Here is a 21653-nt window from a genome sequence, read left to right as displayed (position 1 = left end):
CATTCTCCTGCCTCAGCCTCCGGAGTAGCTGGGACTACAGGCGCCCGCCACCTCGCCAGGCTAGATTTTTGTATTTTTTTTAGTAGAGACGGGGTTTCACCGTGTTAGCCAGGATGGTCTCGATCTCCTGACCTCGTGATCCGCCCGCCTCGGCCTCCCAAAGTGCTGGGATTACAGGCTTGAGCCACCGCGCCCAGCCTTTTTTAAAACTTTTTTTTTCTTTTTTTTGTTTTATAGAAACCTGGTCTCCCTATCTTGCCTAGGCTGGTCTCAAACTCCAGACCTCAAAAGTGATCTTCATATCGGCCAGGCACGGTGGATCATGCCTATAATCCTAGCACTTTGTGAGGTGGAGGCGGGCAGATTGCCTGAGTTCAGGAGTTCGAGACCAGCATGGTGAAACCCCCGTCTCTACTAAAATACAAAAAAAAAATTAGCTAGGTGTGGTGGTGGGCACCCGTAGTCCCAGCTACTTGGGAGGCTGAGGCAGGAGAATCACTTGAACCTGGGAGGCGGAAGTTGCAGTGAGCCTAGATCAAGCCACTGCACTCCAGCCTGGTGACAGAGCGAGACTCCGTCACCAAATAAAAAAAAAAGGGATCCTCATATCTCAGCCTCCGAAATAATTGGTATTACAGGTATGAGCCACCACACCTGTCCAATAAGCACTCTTAAACACAGATTTCTGATAACTTTAAGATTAATTAACTAAATAAAAATTTCCAAAACCCTGATGAAAAAGCTGATGGGCTCAGGAAACTGCTAATCAAAATCAAGCAGAACAAAAATTAATTACATGAGATTGACCAACTGATAGTGTTTTTATGACTTCTACTTGAAATGTTGGTTCTTCACTTAAATGTTTTATTTTCCAGATTTAAGGAAAATTTATCTCTTAAGCAGGCAATTTGGTAAAGTATACTTTTGTGAACAAAGATGGAATCATATGCTTTTTCTCTACTTGGTTGCTACAAAATTTGGAAACTATCTGAGTATTCTTATGGCCATATGATTTTTTTTCCCCAGAAGTCCAATAAAAATCTGGCCTCTTTATAACAGGACACAACTCGAAATATTGTATTAAATGTCAGTTATATTACCAAGGCTTTATCAAATATGTTATATTTGAGAAGATGCACAGAATATCTGACTTTAAAGGTTCCAAGCCTGACAGTGAGTAAATAAAAACTGTCAATTGCTGGCAGGCCTAGGAACCTTAAGACCTTAAAAACCTCAAGAGGTTTTTATTGTTTTGGGTTTTTTTGTGTGTGTGTTTTGTTTTGTTTTGTTTTGAGACAGAGTCTCGCTCTGTTGCCCAGGCTGGAGTGCAGTGGCGCGATCTCAGCTCACTGAAACTTCTGCCTCCTGGGGTCAAGCGATTCTCGTGCCTCAGCATCCTGAGTGGCTGGGATTATAGGCATACAACACCATGCCTAGCTAATTTTTTTGTACTTTTAGTAAAGATGGGGTTTTTGCCATGCTGGCCAAGCTGGTCTCAAACTCCTGAGCTCAGGTGATCAACCTGCCTCAGCCTCCCTAAAGTGCTGGGATTACAGCCATAAGCCACTGTGCTCAGCCCTCAAGAAGTTTTTAAATCTGAGATTGCTATGTGATCAATGCAGAGATAAAAAAAATTATGTTTCTAAATAAAAGCTGTAATACACCTGTTATTACAATGTAGCTCTGTTGATTGTTTTCAAGTTCTTGATAGACTATACTACTTGACAGACTAGACTAGATCCTGCATTCTTCTAGATTCTTCCAATCCAACTTTCTTCCATGGAATTACTGAAAATGAGAACAACTTTGTTCTGAAAGCCCTATAAGCTGAAACTAGATGCATTTTAAGAAATAAGCCTCATGTTTGATGGGGCCACACAAAAAGTTCACCAAGCCACCTGATGTCATAATCAGAGTCATCCAAACTACAAACCAGGATGAGAAGTTGACACTTTCACTCTTCAGATAGCTTTTCCCAAGATGTCAGAACAAGACTTTGTATCATGACACCCTTACCCTTCTTAATGATCTTTTTTACTTGAAGGATAATGGTCATTTGATGTATTCAACTGGTTGTGTTCAAGCCTAGGTTCATGGTTCAAAACTATTATGCAAACTGATCATTTTACCTTGTATTTTCCCTTTTTAAACTTTCTATCTGTTTTTCTTTGTGTCTTCTCTGATTTATTTGAGCTGTGTTTTGTAATTCTCATTGTGGAGATCTTTTGCCTCCCTGGTTAGCTATATTCCTAGGTATTTTATTCTTTTTGTGGCAACTGTGAATGGAACTGCCTTTCTGAAGTCCTTGCCAGAGCAATCAGGCAAGAGACAGAAATAAAGGGCATCGAAATAGGAAGAGAGGAAGTCAAACTATCTCTGTTTGCAGATGACATGATTCTATACCTAGAAAACCCCATAGTCTCGGCTCAAAAGCTCCTTCAGTTGATAAACGACTCCAGCAAAGTTTCAGGATATAAAATCAATGTACAAAAATCACTAGCATTCCTCTGTTAACTTGTTTAAATTTTGTAGAAATACAACCCCTAACAGCTTAATGCTGGCCCAGCACTTTGAAATGATGGCAAAAGACTATGGAACAAACTAAACTGAACTTAATAATGGACCCCAGGTAGACTTAGCCTCAGAGCCACTCCCTTCAAACCTCCCTCAGTGCTCAAATATGGCTAAAAGGTTTATGACACTGACTCCTAGTCACCAATCATTACAATGTGGGATTAGATCAGCAACCTGGGACAGGTCTATTCCAGCACCAAGGGATATCAAAATCTAACTATAGGGTGATTGATCAGTGATGCTTTTGGAGAAAGATCTTAATCAAAAGGGGGAAAATGTAAAACTGGCCAGAATCAACATGGAGTCATTTGTGTTAGAAAAAAAAAAAAGAAAAAAACAAAACCAAAACAAACCCTGACAAATAGAGCTGAGGAAGGCTAAGAAGAGAGAGTTCTCACACTTGTATGCTTGATAATAAAACTAACACAAAAGATTGCAACCTGGAACAAAGGCCATCTCAACCTTACACAAAAAAAATTTCTCTGAGGACATCTGCCCAGTAACTGCCTGTTCAAACTCAAACTGGCATCGCCCTTGTTATTCATCCTGGCAGCCAAGAATAATCATTTCAAAACAATTTTAATCCTTTTTATTTTTCCTTCAACATCCTGTCTTCCTTTACCTCCCTGAATATGCACAAGTTTACTGTAACACACCAATGCTCTATTACAAATAAACATCATTTTCCTTTAGAGAGCCTCTCTCTGTTATTTAAGTTGACAAAACTTAATGAAACTAATGACCAACTGGACTGTGTGGATCTCTTTGAAAATGCTTTAAAAATTTTTAAAAAAATATTTGACTCCTGGCCAGGCATGGTGGCTCATGCCTATAATCCCAGCACTTTGGGAGGCCGAGGTGGGCAGATCATGAGGTCAGGAGATCGAGACCATCCCGGCTAACAAGGTGAAACCCCGTCTCTACTAAAAATACAAAAAATTAGCTGGGTGTGGTGGCGGGCACCTGTAGTCCCAGCTACTTGGGAGGCTGAGGCAGGAGAACAGTGTGAACTCTGGAGACGGAGCTTGCAGTAAGCTGAGATACTGCCACTGCATGCCAGTCTGGGTGACAGAGCGAGACTCCACCTCAAAAAAAAAAAAAAAAAAAAAAAAAATTGACTCCTAAACAATGAATGGGTTAATGAAGAAATTTTTTAAAAATTAAAATATTCCTTGAGACAAATAAAAATGGAAACACAATATACCAAAAGCTATGGAATACAGCAAAGAAAGTTCTAAGAGGAGAGTTCATAGCAATACATGCCTAAATCAAAAAAGTAGAAAGACTTCAAATAAAAAACCCAATGATGCATCTCAAGAAACTAGACAAGCAAGAACAAATGAAAACCAAAATTAGTAGAAGGAATAAAATAATAAAGATCAGAGCAGAAATAAAAGATATTGAGACTGAAAAAAATACATCAGCTATGAACAAGCTTCAAGGAAAAACAAAAAGATCAACAAAATGAAAAGTTGCTTTTTTGAAAAGTTAACCAAAATCTACAAACTTTTAGCTGGACCAAGAAAAAAGAGAGAAGACTCAAATAAAATCAGAGACAAGGAAAGAGTTATTACAACTGATACCACAGAAATAGAAAGGATCATTAGAGAATATTATAAACAAATTTAACCCCACAACTTGAAAATCTAGAAGAGATGGATAAATTCTTGGATACAGCCAACCTACCAAGGTTGAATCAAGAAAAAAAATAGAAAACCTGAACAGACCAATTACAAATAATGAAGCTGGGCATGGTGGCTCACGCCTGTAATCCCAGCACTTTGGGAGGCTGAGGCAGGCAGATCACCTGATGTCAGGAGTTCAAGACCAGCCTGGTCAACATGGTGAAACCCTGTCTCTACTAAAAACACAAAAATTAGCCAGGTGTGGTGGCACACACCTGTAATCCCAGCTACTTGGGAGACTGAAGCACAAGAATCACTTGAACCTGGGAGAAGGAGGTTGCAGTGAGCCGAGATTGTACCACTGCACTCCAGTCTGGGCAATAGAGTGAGACTCTGTCAAAAAAAAAAAAAACAAAAAACCAAGTAATGAGATTGAAGCAGTAATAAAAAGTCTCCCATCAAAAACAAGCATGGGACCTGAGGGCTACACTGCTGAAATCTATCAAACATTTAAAGAACTAATATCAACACTAGTCAATATTCCAAAAAGACACTGAAGAGAAGAAAGCAACTCCAAACTCATTCTATGAGGCCAGCATAACCCTGACACCAAAACCAGAAAATAATACAACAAAAAAAGAAAAGTACAGGCCAATATCTTTGATGAACATAAAGGCAAAAATCCTCAACAAAATACTAGCAAACTGACTTCAACAACATATTAAAAATATCATTCACCACGATAAAGTGGGATTTATCCTAGGAATGCAAGGATAGTTCAATGTATACAAATCAATCAATGTGATAAATAACACAAATGGAATCAAGAATAAGTATAAAAATCATTTCAATAGATGTCAAGAAAGCATTTGATAAAATTCAAAATCGCTTTAAGATAAAAACTATTAAAAAACTGGATATAAAAGGAACATACCTCAAAACAATAAAGGCCAAATATGACAAACCCACAGCTGATACTATACAAAATGGGAAAAAAAATTGAAAGCTTTTCCTCTAAGACCTAAATAAGACAAGAATGTCTGCTTTCACTACTTATTCAATAGAGTACTAGAAGTCCTAGCCAGAGCAACTAGGCAAGAGAAAGAAAAAAAGTGCATCCAAATTGGAAAAGAAATAGTTAAGTTATCTTTGTTCACAGATGACATGATCCTAGATTTTAAAAAAACCTGAAAACTCCACCAAAAATACTGTTAGAATTGGTTTTTTTGAACTCAGTAAAAGTTTCAAGATACAAAGTCAACATATAAAAATCAGTAACTTTCTATACACTAATAGAAATCTGAAAAAGAAATCAAGAGGGCTGGGCGCAGTGACTCATGCCTGTAATCCCAGCACTCCGGGAGGCCACAGCAGGTGGATCATTTGAGGTCAGGAGTTCAAGACCAGCCTAGCCAACATGGTGAAACCCCATCTCTACTAGAAATACAAAAAAATTAGCTGGGCGTGGTGGCACATGGCTGTAATGCCAGCTACTCAGGAGGCTGAGACAGAAGAATCGCTTCAACCTGGGAGGCAGAGTTCACAGTGAGCCAAGATCGTGCCATTGCACTCCTGTCTGGGTGACAGAGCGAGACTCTGTCTCAAACAAAAACAAAAACAAACAAACAAACAAATCAAGGGAGTGATCCCATTTACAATTAAATTATGTCTAGGAATAAAAGTAACTAAAGTAAAAGATCTCTACAGTGAAAAATTATAAAACACCAATGAGAGAAACTGAAGAAGACACACAAAAAAATAGAAAGCAATTCCATCTATGTTCATGGATTGAATGATTCAGCATTGTTAAACTGTCTATACTACCTCAAGCAATGTCTAGATTCAATGAAATCCCTATCAAAATACCAATGAGAGTCTTCACTGGTATAGAAAAAACAGTCATAAAATCATATGGTACCAAATAGGCAAAAAAATCCTGAACAAAAACAAAGAAGCTGGAGGCAATCGCATTACCTGACTTCAAAATACACTACAAAGATATGGCAACCAAAACAGTTTAGTACTGGCATAAAACAGATACATAAGCCAATGGAACATAATAGAGAAGCCAGAAATGAATCCACTCATTTACAGCCAACTAATTTTCACTAAAGGTAACCAAAACATACACTGGAGAAAGGACATGGTGCTGGGAAAACTGGATATTTATATGCAGAAGAAAGAAACTAGATCCCTATCTTTCATCATGTGCAAAAAATTAAATCAAAATAAAGACTTAAATTTAAAACCCGAAACGATGAAACTACCACAAGAATATATTGGAGAAATGCTTTGGGCCATTGGTCTGGGCAAAAATTTTTTTGGGTAAGACCTCAAAAGCACATGCAATAAAAGCAAAATGGGATTATATCAAGCTAAAACGCTACTGCATAGCAAAGGCAACAAACACCAAAGTGAAGAGATAAGCCGAAGACTGGGAAAAAATTTTGCAAACTATCCATCTGATAAAGGATTAGTGACCAGAATATATAAGGAACTCAGACAACTTAACAGCAAAACAAATACTCTAATTTTAAAAGTGGCCAAAAGATCTGAACAGACATTTCTCAACAGAAGAAATATTAATGGATGGTAGACGCGGTGGCTCACGACTGTAATCCCAGCACTTTGAGAGGCCAAGGCAGGAGGACTGCCTGAGGTCGGGAGTTCAACGCCAGCCTGACCAACATGGAGAAACCCCGTCTCTACTAAAAATACAAAATTAGCCAGGCATGGTGGCCCATACCTGTAATCCCAGCTACTTGGGAGGCTGAGGCAGGATAATCGCTTGAACCTGGGAGGTGGAGGTTGTGGTGAGCTGAGATTGAGCCATTTCACTCCAGCCTGGGCAACAAGAGCAAAACTCCATCTCAAAAAAAAAAAAGACATACCAATGGCCAACAAATATATTTTTTAAAATGTTAAACATCACTAATCACCACTGAAATGTACATCAAAACTACAATGAGATATTACCTCACCCTAGTTAAAATGGCTTGTTATCAAAAAGACAAAAAATAACAAGTGCTAATGATGATATGGAAAAAGGGGAATGCTAGCACACAACTGGTACAAGTGTAAATTAGTATGGCCATTATGAAAAACAGACTGGAGATCCTTCAAAAAACTACAAATAGATCTGCTATATGAACCAGCAATCTTACTGCTGTATATATTATCCAAAAGAAAGGAAATCAGTATATCAAAGAGATGTCTGCATCTCCATGTTTACTGTAGCACTATTCACAACGGCCAAAATACGGAATCAACCTAAAGTCCATCAACAAATGAATGGAAAAGAAAGTGGTAATATATACACAATGGAATATTATGTAGACATAAAAGGAATGAAATTCTATCATCTGTAGCAACATGGATGTAACTGAAGGACATTATGCTAAGTGATAAGTCAGGCATAGAAAGACAAATATTATACATTGTCATTCATATCTGGGAATTTAAAAAGTTGATCTCATGGAGCTAGAGAATAGATGGTTACCAGAGGGTGGAAAAGGTAAAGAGGAGTGGAGGGATGAAGAAAGAATGGTTAATGGGTATAAAAATACAGTTAGAAGAAATAAGATCTACCGTTTGATAGCACTACAACCTCTGCCTCCCGGGTTCAAGCAATTCTCCTGCCTCAGCCTCCCGAGTAGCTAGGATTATAGGTGCCCACCACTAAGCCTGGATAATTTTTTGTATTTTTAGTAAAGACGGGGTTTCACCATACTGGCCAGGGTGGTCTTGAACTCCTGACCTCAGGTGATCCGCCCACCTCGGCCTCCCAAAGTGCTGGGATTACGGGCATGAGCCAGCACCTGACCAAGATGACTGTAGTTAATAATTTATTTTATATTTTAAGATAGCTAGAAGATTTGGAATGTTCCCAACACAAAGAAATGGTAAATGCTTGAGCTGATGGATATCCTAATTACCCTGATTTGATCTTAACACATTATATGAATGTGTCAAAATATCACCTGTACCCCATAAATAGGTACAATTATGTATCAATCAAATAAATTAAAAATAAAATACTTCTTAAAAAGTCATTTGAGGCCGGGTGCGGTGGCTCACGCCTGTAATCCCAGCACTTTGGGAAGCTGAGGCGGGCAGATCACAAGGTCAGGAGTTTGAGACCAGCCTGGCCAACATGGTGAAACCCCATCTCTACTAAAAATACAAAAATTAGCTGGACATGGTGGCCGGTGCCTGTAATCCCAGTTACTTGGGAGGTTGAGGCAGGAGAATCACTTGAACCTGGGAGGTGGAGGTTGCAGTGAACCGAGATCACACCATTGTACTCCAGCCTGGGCAACAAGAGCAAAACTACGTCTCAAAACAAACAAACAAACAAAAACAAAAAAAGGCATTTGATAATATTAGGGCATTCTTGTTAATTTTTTGGTGTGTATTATGGTTAAATGTTTTGCCCCCTTTTTAAGTCATAAATACTAGCAAATTATTATATGAAGATAATTACACTGCTTGATTCCTGTATGCATTTTAAAAAACGACTTAATTAATCTGGTTAGACTCAAACTTATTTTTTCCATTAAAAATGACACTGATACAAAAATGACAAGCTAAGAGGATGTTAATAATTTGCAGGTCTTAAGACCACAAATTGAAGGTCTCTAAACTGGCTTCCTCAAACTATTTGGGATTGGTAGTTGATAGTAGAAAAGTAATAAAGATACAGAGAAGGCTCATCATAAAATCACATGCTATTTTGGAGTTTTCAAGAACAGAATAGTAGCTACTATTATGTGGCATAATTATAAAATATTAAATAAATTAAATAATAAAATAATAAGGGAGTTTTAAGAACTCTCTTAATTATGTCTACTGATTTAATATAATAGAATTATACATATAAATACATATGTGGAATTAATAGTTGTTCTACTTTAATATTCATAACAAAAGTAACTTAAAAATTAGAAGCATTCTTACCTGTTGAGAAAAGAGAATATAATTGTCCTCTATAAGTAAGAAGCATATTAGATACGACATAAGCAGGAAGAGCTCCACCATGAAATCTAACTACCTAAAAAACAGGTAAATCAATGGGCAACTCCTGAATATTCATGTTAATGAAATAAGTGTAGTTTCACATAAAATTTAAAAGTTGCTCTTCAATTTATACCTTTCCTGACATGGCCACAAAGATATTTCCAGTAATAAGTATCAAAAACTCTAAGTAAAATAAATGTTGAAAATACATAGCAAACTAAAAATGTATCTGAATTTTTTATCAAAGGCATAATAGAACATATAATTGAGTAGCATATACTACAAAACTGTTTTCCAGGACACACTGATTATTTAACATGTTCCAGGCATGACAGTAAACACCTTATATGCATTATCTCATGTCCTTCTAATATCGTTTGAGGTAGTTCTTATCCCTGTTTTATAGATAAAGAAATTCAGGCATGAGAGCCCAACTAACTTGCACAATTTAAAACATAATGGGCAAGTTACTTAGCTTTCCCTCTCTATGTCTTTATCAGTAAATGGGGACAATACTAGTATGTACCTTATAGGTAGTTATGAGGATTAGACATGCATATGTAAGGCATTCTGAATATTAACTCATATATGACCAGTTATGAGAAAATGTTAATTGCTTTATTAACTTTTTATGTCCTTCACTGTGTTTGAAAATCTTATGGAACTATAAGTTTTAAAATCAGTGCCTAAGTTCATAATCATTACGTTATAGTGCCTCAAGTCATCCTATCAGCTCTCTACAAAATACATACAACAAAAACAAGCATTCCTATACACCAGTAACAGACAAACAGAAAGCCAAATCACAAGTAAACTACCATTCACAATTGCTACAAAGAGAATAAAATACCTAGGAATACAACTTACAAGGCATGTGAAGGACCTCTTCAAGGAGAACTACAAACCACCGCTCAAGGAAGTAAGAGAGGACACAAATAAATGGAAAAACATTCCATGCTCATGGATAGGAAGAATCAATATTGTGAAAATGGCCATACTGCCCAAAGTAATTTATAGATTCAATGTTATCCACATCAAGCTACCATTGTCCTTCTTCACAGAATTAGAAAAAACTACTTTGTTTCATATGGAACCAAAAAAGAGCCTGCATAACCAAGACAATCTTAAGTAAAAAGAACAACCCTGGAGGCATCACTCTACCTGACTTCAAACTATACTACAAAGCTACAGTAACCAAAACAGTATGATACTGGTACCAAAACAGATATACAGAACAAACGAACAGAACAGAGGCCTCAGAAATAACACCACACATCTACAACCATCTGGTCTTTGACAAACCTGACAAAGACAAGCAATGGGGTAAGGATTCCCTATTCTGTTGGGAAAACTGGCTAGCCATATGCAGAAAACTGAAACTGGACCCTTTCCTTAAACCTTATACAAAAATTAACTCCAGATGGATTAAAGACTTAAAGTAAGACCTAAAACCATAAAAACCCTAGAAGAAAACCTAGGCAATACCATTCAGGACATAGGCATGGGCAAAGACTTCATGACTAAAACACCAAAAGCAATGGCAACAAAAGCCAAAATTGGCAAATGGGATCTAATTAAACAAAAGAGTTTCTGCACAGCAAAAGAAACTATCGTCAGAGTGAACAGGCAACCTACAGAATGGAAGAAAATTTTTGCAGTCTATTCATCTGACGCAGGGCTAATATCCAAAATCTACAAAGAACTTAAACAAATTTACAAGAAAAAAACAACCTCATCAAAAAGTGGCGAAGAATATGAACAGACACTTCTCAAAAGAAGACATTTATGTGGCCAACAAACAAATGAAAAAAAGCTCATCATCACTGGTCAATAGAGAAATGCAAATCAAAACAACAATGAGATACCATCTCACCCCAGGTAGAATGGTGATCATTAAAAAGTCAGGAAAGAACAGATGCTGGAGATGATGTGGAGAAATAGGAATGCTTTTACACTGTTGGTGGGAGTGTAAATTAGTTCAACCATTGTGGCAGACAGTGTGGCGATTCCTCAAGGATCTAGAACTAGAAATACCATTGGACTCAGTAATCCCATTACTGGGTATATACCCAAAGGATTATAAATCATTCTACTATAAAGACACATGCACACGTATGTTTACTGCGGCACTGTTCACAACAGCAAAGACTTGGAATCAACCCAAATGCCCATCAATGATAGACTGGATAAAGAAAATGTGGCACATATACACCATGGAATACTATGAAGCCATAAAAAAGGATGAGTTCATGTCCCTTGCAGGGATGAAGCTGGAAACCATCATTCTCAGCAAACTAACACAAGAACAGAAAACCAAACACTGCATGTTCTCACTAATAAGTGGGAGTTGAACAATGAGAACATATGGACACAGGGAGGGGAACATCACACACCAGGGCCTGTCAGGGAGTGGGCGGCTAGGGGAGGGATAGCATTAGGAGAAGTACCTAATGTAGATGACGGGTTGATGGGTGCAGTAAACCACCACAGCATGTGTATACCTATGTAACAAACCTGCATGTTCTGCACATGTATCCCAGAACTTAAAAGTATAATTTTTTAAAAAGCCTTAAGTTCTTTTAATGTCACATTATTAAAAGTAAATTTACTTTAAAGCATGTTTTCCATTCCACATAATTTTTTTAGAACATGTATAGACTTCTCTGGCAACCTGAGGAAAGCTATGTAAGTACAAGCTTACTATAAAAGTTGGAGAAAATTTCAGAAAATTCAGGGTCTCCCTAAAGTTCCTCCATGGATTCCCAGGTAAAAAGAGAAGAGAAAAAAATCAGATAATGTACAGCTCATACTTGTCACTTACAGTTTACAGCTTTGCATGGAAGGTTGGGAAAGCTGAGTAAAAGGGAAAAGACCATTTTGCTACCTAATACCAAATCATATATAACATGCTGGGAAATATACTGTACTTAACGAGAGTATAAAAGGAGAGTTAAGCAACATAGCAGGCTCAGGAGTCAGACTCCTGGATTTAGATTCCAGCTTTGCCTCTCACTAGTTCTGTGTCCTTGGGCAAGTTATTTTACCCCTCCATTACTTTCCCTTCCCTCTCTCTATATCTTCATCTGTAAAATGTGATAAACAGCACTTACCTCACAGGGATGTAAGGCTTAAATATGTTCACACTTGCATAAAGCATTTGGAACAGTAACTGGTACATGGTAACTGACTGGAAAATACTAGCTGTTATTGTTACCTTTAATGCCCTTGACTGTGTTTAGAATCTTGTAAGAGGTCCCACGCAGAGTATTCTGAATATAAAATTTCTTTTAATGACAGAGGATCATTGTTATGAGTATTAAATGTTATACTGGGCTACAAATACAACTGGGTATATAAGATACTACTAAACTTACAATCATAAACTGACCTCCCTGTCTCATAGTCAAACTGTAGCCATACTTAGTATTTGGTGCAGTATTTCTTTAAATTTTGAATTACATGCCAACATTGAAAAATTAAAATATTTCGTCTAAAAATTCATATTTCTAGTTTCTCTTAAAAGCTGAAGATCTGGCAACACTGGACTTCATTCCTGCACAGAAATGATTTACCAGCATTTATGGAATTCTCTTGAGAAAGTAACTTTCAGTTTATGCTTTGCCCTCTTTTTCGTAAGAGCAGACTATAGAATATGTGAATATTTTCCTCTTTCCTTTATCAGAAAAAAATTTAACTTTATGAAAAGTTATCTACTGAAGGCTGAAGTTTCTCTTATTCATTTTCTCCAACCTTCTGTGACTGAATCAGCAACATTCAAAATATGTATTGTTTTTTAAAACAAGTAAGATATACAACTTTCATTCATTCTCTTACTACCTACAAGCTACATTTTTAAACAAGCATGAAGGAAGAACATCTTATATCTTTTCAATAACTTGAGAATTTAATTCAATTAATACAAATTCTTTTTGTTTTTAAATTTTTTATTACAGAACTAAGCTTAAGCTTCAATAATATAAATTATTTAACTGACATTTTAAAAGACTCTACATTTGATACTGTTAACACCTGTACATCCTCAGTCTTTAGAAAGATTTCCACATCAAAACAAGAATACTAGGTCTGTCCTCTTTTGGTTTATAATTATGCTTGACTCTAGTGTATCAAGCTGACTTGACTTTTCTTGTTACTAAATTGAATTATGAGACACAGGAATTATATAGATGAGAGTATGTTATATTCCTACTCCAAACCACTGTTTACAGTAATATGCCCTTTCACCATACTAAATATACACTAGTATGAATTTGAGAGATTTAATTGGTTCAACATTTTAGAATATGTACTGTAATTATCCATGATGCTATTTTCCAACTTATACAAAGATTTGAATCTTCCCTTCCTAATTTAGCACAAAATTTTTATATATTAACTTATAATTTTATAATGTTCACAAATTAATAACGATCATAATCTAGTTCTCACCAAGTTGCTCTGAGGATTAAATGAGATAATGCATATAAAAAAATGTTTCTAATTTAATTTTGTCTTGTGAGTTTTATTACAGTATTAAATGACTTAGAGTTAAAACAAAATTCTACTATGCCTGCATTGCAAAATACAACAGACCAAAAAAAAAAAAAAAACAGTGAAAGTAATAAAAGCTATAATATAAATTTGACTGAATTTTAAAACTATATAACTTCCCTAACTTATCAATTGTTATCTTATTTATGTCCAGGTTGCACAATTGTGCAAATTATAGCAATGCTAAGTAGTATCTATAGTTCTACTACTTTATGCAGTATTTTTGTAATATTATTTGCTAATGAATTCAATATGTTTATCTTTAATAGAATTTGTTTACCTTTTATAAACTGAGTATGCACAATACAAAAAGTTATTTGAAAACATTCATTTATATGGCAGAGCCTACATATTGTATTGTACTATAATTTTATAATGTAGTATGAGCAACATGAAATCTTTTTTCTTTTTCTTTCTTTTTTTGAGATGGAGTCTCCCTTTGTTGCCAAGGCTAGAGTGCAGTGGCACAATCTCAGCTCACTGCAACCTCTGTCTCCCAGGTTCAAGCGAGTCTCGTGCCTCAACCTCTTGAGTAGCCAGGACTATAGGTGTGTGCCACCATGCCTGGCTAATTTTTGTATTTTTAGTAGAGGTGGGGTTTTACCAGTTGGCCAGGCTGGTCTTGAACTCCTGACCTTAAGTGATCTGCCTGCCTTGGCCTCCCAAAGTGCTGGGATTACAGATGGGAGCCACCATGCTCAACCATGAAGTCTTAATATGAAATTCATTTAGGCAAAAATATTAGTTTGTTTGAGAATCAGGTATCAGCTCTCATTTTTTGGATGTATCAAACATGAAAGCATCACCTTAAAGCAGGGGTGGACAACTATCGCCTGTGGGCCAAGAATAATTTTTGGATTTTATTAAAGTGGAAGAAGAATGAAAAAGAAAAAAGGAAGAAGACAGAAGCAGCTACAGCAGTGGCAGTAGCAAAAGATACTGTATGTGGTCTGCAAAAAATTACTGATTATCTGGCCCCTTATAGAAAAAGTCTACAACCCCTTCCTTAGAGTTATCTATTCATAAAGCAGTAAATAATTAACCAGCCAGGAATCTCTCTTACCTGTCCAAGTATTTGTGAAAAGGAAGTCTTAATTGTCACCTAGTTTAAAACAATTATTGAAAAAAAGGTTATTTTCCTCTAAACTCCTTTACATTTTATTAAATTGAGTACTTCTGCATATCTCTAAGCATAATAATTGATTTTCTATAATGGTAAACCTTAAAGGCACTCAAGGTCTTAAAGAATCTTCTGAATCACCATGTAAATTGTATTAAGTATAGTTTTACTGTTAGTATACTTTCCCACATATCTAATTATTTGACAGTTGAGTAAATGCTATTATGCCCCTTTACTACCTAAAATATTTGATTAAGTAGAATATCTTATTACCACATCATGCCAGTTAAAGAAATTTAAGTCAAAATAATATTTTAAAAAGAATTTCATCCTTAATTATCTCTACCATAAATACAACTTTTTTTATAATTAGGAAGTCTATTTGATATTAGGAGATAAATTTTTTTTAGGGAAGTTTAAAATGATTACATTTTGTCAAAATATGGACTTCTTGAAAATATACAGTATTTGTAAAAACATGGACATTTTGAGAGCATGCAGTATTTGGAGCCAAATTTTTATCACAATTTTTTCTATTGCTTTAATATTATAAATATGAATAGGCAAGTTAAAAACTACTATGGCCCTGAAAAACCCTTAACTGTTAGAAACAGGATGCAAGATATTAAAGCAATAATAAATTCCATGAAATCTAAATTAATTCATAACATAAGTTCAACTGAAACTTGGCTGGAGGAACAGATTCTATTAATTTGACAATATCAATCCTAGTTTACCCTTGAAAAGTTAGATCTAACAAAGAATCCAAACATTTAAGCTTGGTTTAAAGCAATTGAGCAGAAACAAAATATTTCACATAAACCAGAGGCCTATGATGTCATAACCACTGAAATTAGTACTTTAACCACTTAAATCTGGAATCTAGGGGCTCTTCATTCATGACTCCATAAGTAAATAAAATGTTACTCTCAAGTCTATTTCCCTTAACACAGAGATGTATTTTGATTACAAAATAAACATAATAGGTATGAAATCACACATTTTAATGACTAGAAGAGCTTAAAATAATTAGTGAAAAGGAAAGAAGATCCTTAAGCTAACAACCAGTAGAGCTATACACCAATAAGTATCATGTCAGTTACTACAGTAAGCCCCTGTCAGCTGACCTCATGATGTTCTTCAATTTATAAAAGATTCTGGACTTGGGGCTTCCAAATTCAGAAGTTGAATCTACAGTCTCATTTTTTTGCTTTATCTTCTATTACTTATTAAGATGTATACATTTTCAAATGGTCCAGTTATGGAGATGCTAAGGTGGTGTTAATAGGAAAAATGAAGAATATTTAAAATATTTTAAATGCCTATTTTTTGTATGTATTGGCTTCCATACCACTATGTATCTAAAGCTTATATAAAAAGAATATTTCTAGCTTATTCTATAACTAAACCTTAAAAATTAATCAAACATACAACTTACCTCGTACCGACAATCTGATGATGTGTACATTTTTAATAATGCCACATGGCTGTCATTTTCTGGTTGAGCAATATGGAGTTTCAGAGAAATTTCTGTGGAAGATGGAGCCCTGAAGAGATAACTTAAATTCAATTCTCAAATACAAAATGCTGGTAAAGAGCCACGGCTAAGTTAATCCTCAGCACAATACAATCGAATAATGTAGAGGAAGCTAGGTACCAGACACATAATTGTGGATGGGCACTTTTTCAATGATACCACAATTGTTTGAATGCTTCCTCTAGGACACAGGAGTTGGGAGAGGGTGGAAGGGGGCTCAGGTTCCAAGCAAGTAAAGTTTAAGTTCTCTATCATTTAATAAGAATACTATATATTAAATTATAGGAACAATGCTATATAAAGGATACATACATTTTACTGAGGCATTTTAATAATTCATGATTTAAATAAATAAACTAAGCAGAATATCTATGATTCAAAAACACCAAAGTTTAAAGTAAATTCTTTCAAATACTTACTGTGCAACGGTTAGTGAATCTTCATAAGACCAAGGAATATGAAGTTTATAGATACTGGTTATTTCTTCTGTTAAAACATTAAAAAAAGTATTATTAACAATATGTTACTCTAAACATTACATAAACGACTATAACACCTAACTAATTATACAATTGTCTATTTCATTTAAAAAATCAGTACAGGTTATATTACATGATAAAAAATTATGGAGAATTCCTAAATAATAATGCTTTAATTCGATTTATAATAGATATTACAGCAGATAGGCAGTACTAAGAAAGTGGAAAAATATTAAATAACTAAATCTGAATTACTACTATAAGACATAAAGATATATGGTATTTTTAAAATGTGGATATTTAAAGTGAAACAGATAAAAATGCTTTACTGTTAAGAAAGGGTCTATGTTAAATCCCCTGGAAATATAAACAACTTTTCCATTATATATTTAATTTTACTTCACATAAAAATATATGGAAGAGTAAGTATTATAGAAAATTCAAGTTAACACCTACTGACTCTTCAAATGACAATATTAGTTTCTATACATTTTTTAGAAAACATATTTACCTTTCACTGCTGAGCACTTGCTTACCACGTTGATTTTAAAAGCTTGGTATATCTAACAGAGTTTGACCACAAAAAAAAAAAAAATAAAAAGGTTACTTGTATGTTAAAGTAAACATTAAAGTAAAATCAAATCCTTCTTATTGTACTCAGGATTAATTACCTGTCCAAAGTTCAGAAGCTCTATATTGTAGTATAGGCCGTTTGTATTTAACATCACTTTCCTTGAAGACAATCCTGTTGAATTCAAAGTACTGTATTACTTAGAATACCAAGGAAGTGTTTAAATACATACTGATTATTTAATTAGCACTAAAACAATGCCAATAATTAAAAATTTGTTTACAGGTTTTCACTTCTGCATGGAGTTAACTTCTAAAAATCTAATCCCCCAGCAATAAACTCTAGATAAAATAACTTTTATGACTCCTAATCACATCTATCTGCTTTTAAATAGTCAGGTATATAATTCCAATTTCAGAAAGGTATATACTTTCTTGGTAGATCTTTTATTTTAGAAGCTTCTTATCTTCTAATGATAAGGGTGATTCAGAATTGTCATTTCTGTATTGTTCTGGGTATTTTTATACCAAAACAAAGGGTAAGGGGAGAAATAAAAATCTTCGAGTTTTCCCAAGTAACACAGATTCTTTTCATAAATGGGATGTAAAAAAATATTTAAAGGATGGGCATACCAAAATGGCACAGGAGCTAACATAAAAAAGTTCCCAATATTCAAAGCTAGAACAACTTAAGCAAAAATATATATAATGATAGAATTGGATTATAGCCCAATGAATAAAATAGATATCCTGAGTCCATAGTGACATAAATAAAAATTGAATAAATAAATAAATGGGGGAGAAGGGTCTACTTTATCTCAGGAAGAATTCCACTAAATGTAGAATACCAGAGTAATATTTGCTAAGTACTAGATGAACCAATGGATGCTAAAAATAGTGGGTTATTCTAAAGAAAAACAGGACATTTATATTCTCAAAGTATGTCACCCCAGATATTTATTAATTACAAAAGGAAAAAGCAATAACGTTATAGTGGAGAAACCTAGCAGGCACCACCTTAACCAAGAAAGGAAAATTAACATAACTAGTAATTAGAGATATGAGTATCATGTATACTCAATATGATATAGTAGGTAATCCTCATTGCTTCTGTGGTATTTTGGCAAAAATACATAACCTCAATATAATCATAAGAAAGTATCAGATTGGGCGCCTTGGCTCATTCCTGTAATCCCAGCATTTTGGGAGGCCAAGGCAGAGAGATTTCTTGAGTCCAGGAGTCTGAGACCAGCCTGGGCAACATGGTGAATCTCTGCCTCTACAAAAAATACAAAAAAGTTAGCTGAACATGGTGTCACATGCCTGTAGTCCTAGCTACTCAGGAGGCTGAGGTGGAAGGATTGCTTGAGCCAGAGGCAGAGGTTGCAGCGAGCTGAGATCATGCCATTGTACTCCAGCCTGGGTGACAGAGTGAGACCTTGTTCCCTACTCCCACCACAAAAATGAAAGTATCAGACAATTCCAAATAAGGAACATTGTACAAAATAATTGAACAGTATTCTTCAAAGGTTTCAAAGTTGTGAAAGGCAAGGAAAGATTGAGGAACTGTCACAGATTACAGGAGACTTAGGAGTCATGACAACTAAATGCAATGTGGAAACCTGGAGAAGCAGGACATCTGTGGAAAAACTGGTGAAAAACAAATAAAGCCTGTAGTTTAATTAACAGTATTGCACCAATGCTAATTTCTTAGTTTAAAAGGTTGTATTATGTTTATGTAGAAGGTCAACCTTAGGGAAATGTGGGTGAAGGATATACAGGAACTCTTTTGTAACTTTCTTGTAAATCTAAAATTTCAAAATAAAGTTTAAAAGAATATTTAGAGAAATCTTGAAACCTTATACAAATAACAATTTATAATTCTATATTAAAATTGTATTAAAAGGACCAATAGGATAAATTTCACATAAGAACAGACACACAGACACATATATACACACACGCAATTACCTGCAAATGTATGTGATTATGGAAGTTCACTTCTCAGAATATGACTGCTAGCCCAATGAGAAGAAAATCACTGAACCACATCATACAGTTATTCTAAGAACTATACTTGAAATAGTCAACAACATTTGATATTACAAAGCTCTGCTTTACTGCAACTCTGTTAAAAATAAAAGCAATTCTTATGCTTTCCAAAAACAAAGTACTTACCAAAGGAAAAAAGATGAGTTACAGGAAGCTGTATGGATCTTGTCTCTTTTTTAAAGAATTCACAATCTACAACAAACTGAAATACAAAACACTGATTTATTTTAAAAAAGTAAATTTATAGTAAAATATCTTTACTTGATGTTTGAGTGGAAAATAAAAGTCTATAAATCTCAGCTTTGGAGAAAGTATCATCTGTTACACTATAATTCTGCCTATACTTAGGTGACAAGAATTTCTCAAGGAGAGATACTATGCTGAGAACACTTGATACACAAGGTTAACTTAAAAGATTATTAGAGGACCATTTCTAGAACAACAGATCCATAGCAGTTTTTTTTATAGTTAGCTTTAAGTGTTTGCAGAAGAAGGACAGTAAAGAATGGATCAAAGTATTAAGAGCCTAGGCTACTTCAAGATTAATTAAGGATTTAAATACTATGTCTCTTAATAGTCATAGTCAAAAGGAAAATGTGATTTTGCTATATATCTTTTTGAAAAATCCTGTATTTATTAAAGATAGTCTAATTAGACTATAAAAGGCTTTTGGAGAAATACTGCCATTGACTGACACATGGCTAATGTTATTTGTGGAACATTATTTCAGGTTAAACAGTTATTACAGTAAGTGTAAAAAAAGGTTTGCTATGTATGAAGCCAGAAAAAGAAATGCTTTTCAAAAAAGTAGAACTACAATGTGACACCCACATCATTATAATTTTTTGTAGTGACATTTCTTTTTAAATAACATTTCTATTAGCTGCATGAGAAACTCTGCTCTACTTATTTCTGGTAAAGGAAAAGTTTCATTAAAATAATCTCTACAATGCGATATTATTTTGATCTACAGAAGCTAAAGAAAAATTAACCTGATGCGTAACTGTAGCTAGCAAGTAGTTTGCAGTCTACAAAAGCGGAAAGCTAGTGGGGTCTATCCTAGGCTTTTCTAATAACCATACTTTGGATTTGTCTGAAGCAGTATTACTTTGTTTGCCTCTTGGGTAGACTTTTGATTGTTTTCAAAAGTGAAAAACAGACAGGGAAATTGCTACTAGATTATACCATACACTTGGGGGAACAAAAGAAAAAACTTTTAAGGGGTTTTGCTTTTATTTCTCCCTCCTTACTTATAAGGCAAAGAACACAGTCAGATATTTTCATTATAGAAAACAGCTGCTGAAATATTATAGAAATCATTTATTGAACAGGATTATTCATTATATTTTTTACAAAGTACTTTTGGATAAGTCTATATCAGATAGGGAAGCAGTTTTTAAAAGCAATTTAATCACTTTGAACAAGTTTAAAATAATAGAATTTTTATTATTGCTTTAAAAATTTGGCTGTGCCTTTAGTTTTGCATAATGACAAAAACCCTACCCAAGAAAGAGAAAATTCAAAGGCCTGTCTCTCAAACAGTAAATTTCTAACGGGTTTAATCATTTTGTTTTCTGTTACCAAAAAAAATGCAGATAATTCCATATTTGCATTTCTAAAAATATGTTGATACAAGTTGACTAAAAAATGTTTTACACTATTTGAATATATGTCACGTTCTGATGATGAGTATACATAGACATGCAAAAATTATGAAAGACTTAAGTTATAATTCTAGTGAGACAGGGTTGTATAACAGGAGAGTCTGCAGTGTTACTTTCCAAAGAGCATTAAGATGCATTACATATTTATTAGGCTGCTAAGACTGTCTATTTGCAGAAAGGCTCATTAATTTCTTGGAATAATCAGAGAGGGCCTTTTCAAGTTTGAGAAAAATATTAGATTCATTCAAAACCATCTTACCTGACAGAAAAACCCTTAAAGAGAGCTTTTAGTATTGAAGATGCTGAATTACCTCTCACTTGAGCTAAGCAAAACAGAACAATGAATCCATTATAAGGGACTTGCGAGATTTAGTCATTGAGATGACTCCCAACTACATCCCCCTTTTCCTTTCTCTATTTCTCCTAAATTTTTCTGATTATTTTGGCTACAAATCTTACCAACCTTCT

At 34.8% G+C, this 21653-nt stretch overlaps 1 protein-coding gene across 5 annotated transcripts in view; it reads right to left on the bottom strand.

Annotated features, from left to right (window-relative positions):
• PGAP1 (post-GPI attachment to proteins inositol deacylase 1) overlaps positions 1-21653 on the bottom strand; it is an 85283-nt gene that overhangs the window by 22704 nt on the left and 40926 nt on the right. For all 5 annotated transcript variants that reach the window (XR_004441643.1, XR_004441645.1, XR_004441644.1 and 2 more), the window contains 7 exons: positions 19648-19723; positions 17571-17644; positions 17411-17462; positions 16840-16906; positions 16322-16430; positions 14827-14865; positions 9156-9249 (listed from right to left, as the gene is read on the bottom strand). Coding sequence is in view for 2 of the 5 variants with exons in the window: in XM_033230779.1 (XP_033086670.1) it covers positions 9156-9249; positions 14827-14865; positions 16322-16430; positions 16840-16906; positions 17411-17462; positions 17571-17644; positions 19648-19723 (511 nt within the window). In the remaining 3 variants the exon portion in view is untranslated. The remainder of the gene's footprint in view (positions 1-9155; positions 9250-14826; positions 14866-16321; positions 16431-16839; positions 16907-17410; positions 17463-17570; positions 17645-19647; positions 19724-21653) is intronic.

This window comes from Trachypithecus francoisi, unplaced genomic scaffold, assembly GCF_009764315.1.
Source record: "Trachypithecus francoisi isolate TF-2019V2 unplaced genomic scaffold, Tfra_2.0 Lachesis_group13, whole genome shotgun sequence".
Taxonomy (NCBI): Eukaryota; Metazoa; Chordata; class Mammalia; order Primates; family Cercopithecidae; genus Trachypithecus; species Trachypithecus francoisi.
Note: the sequence above shows the minus strand (reverse complement) of the source record. Positions and strands in the feature narration are given on the sequence as shown.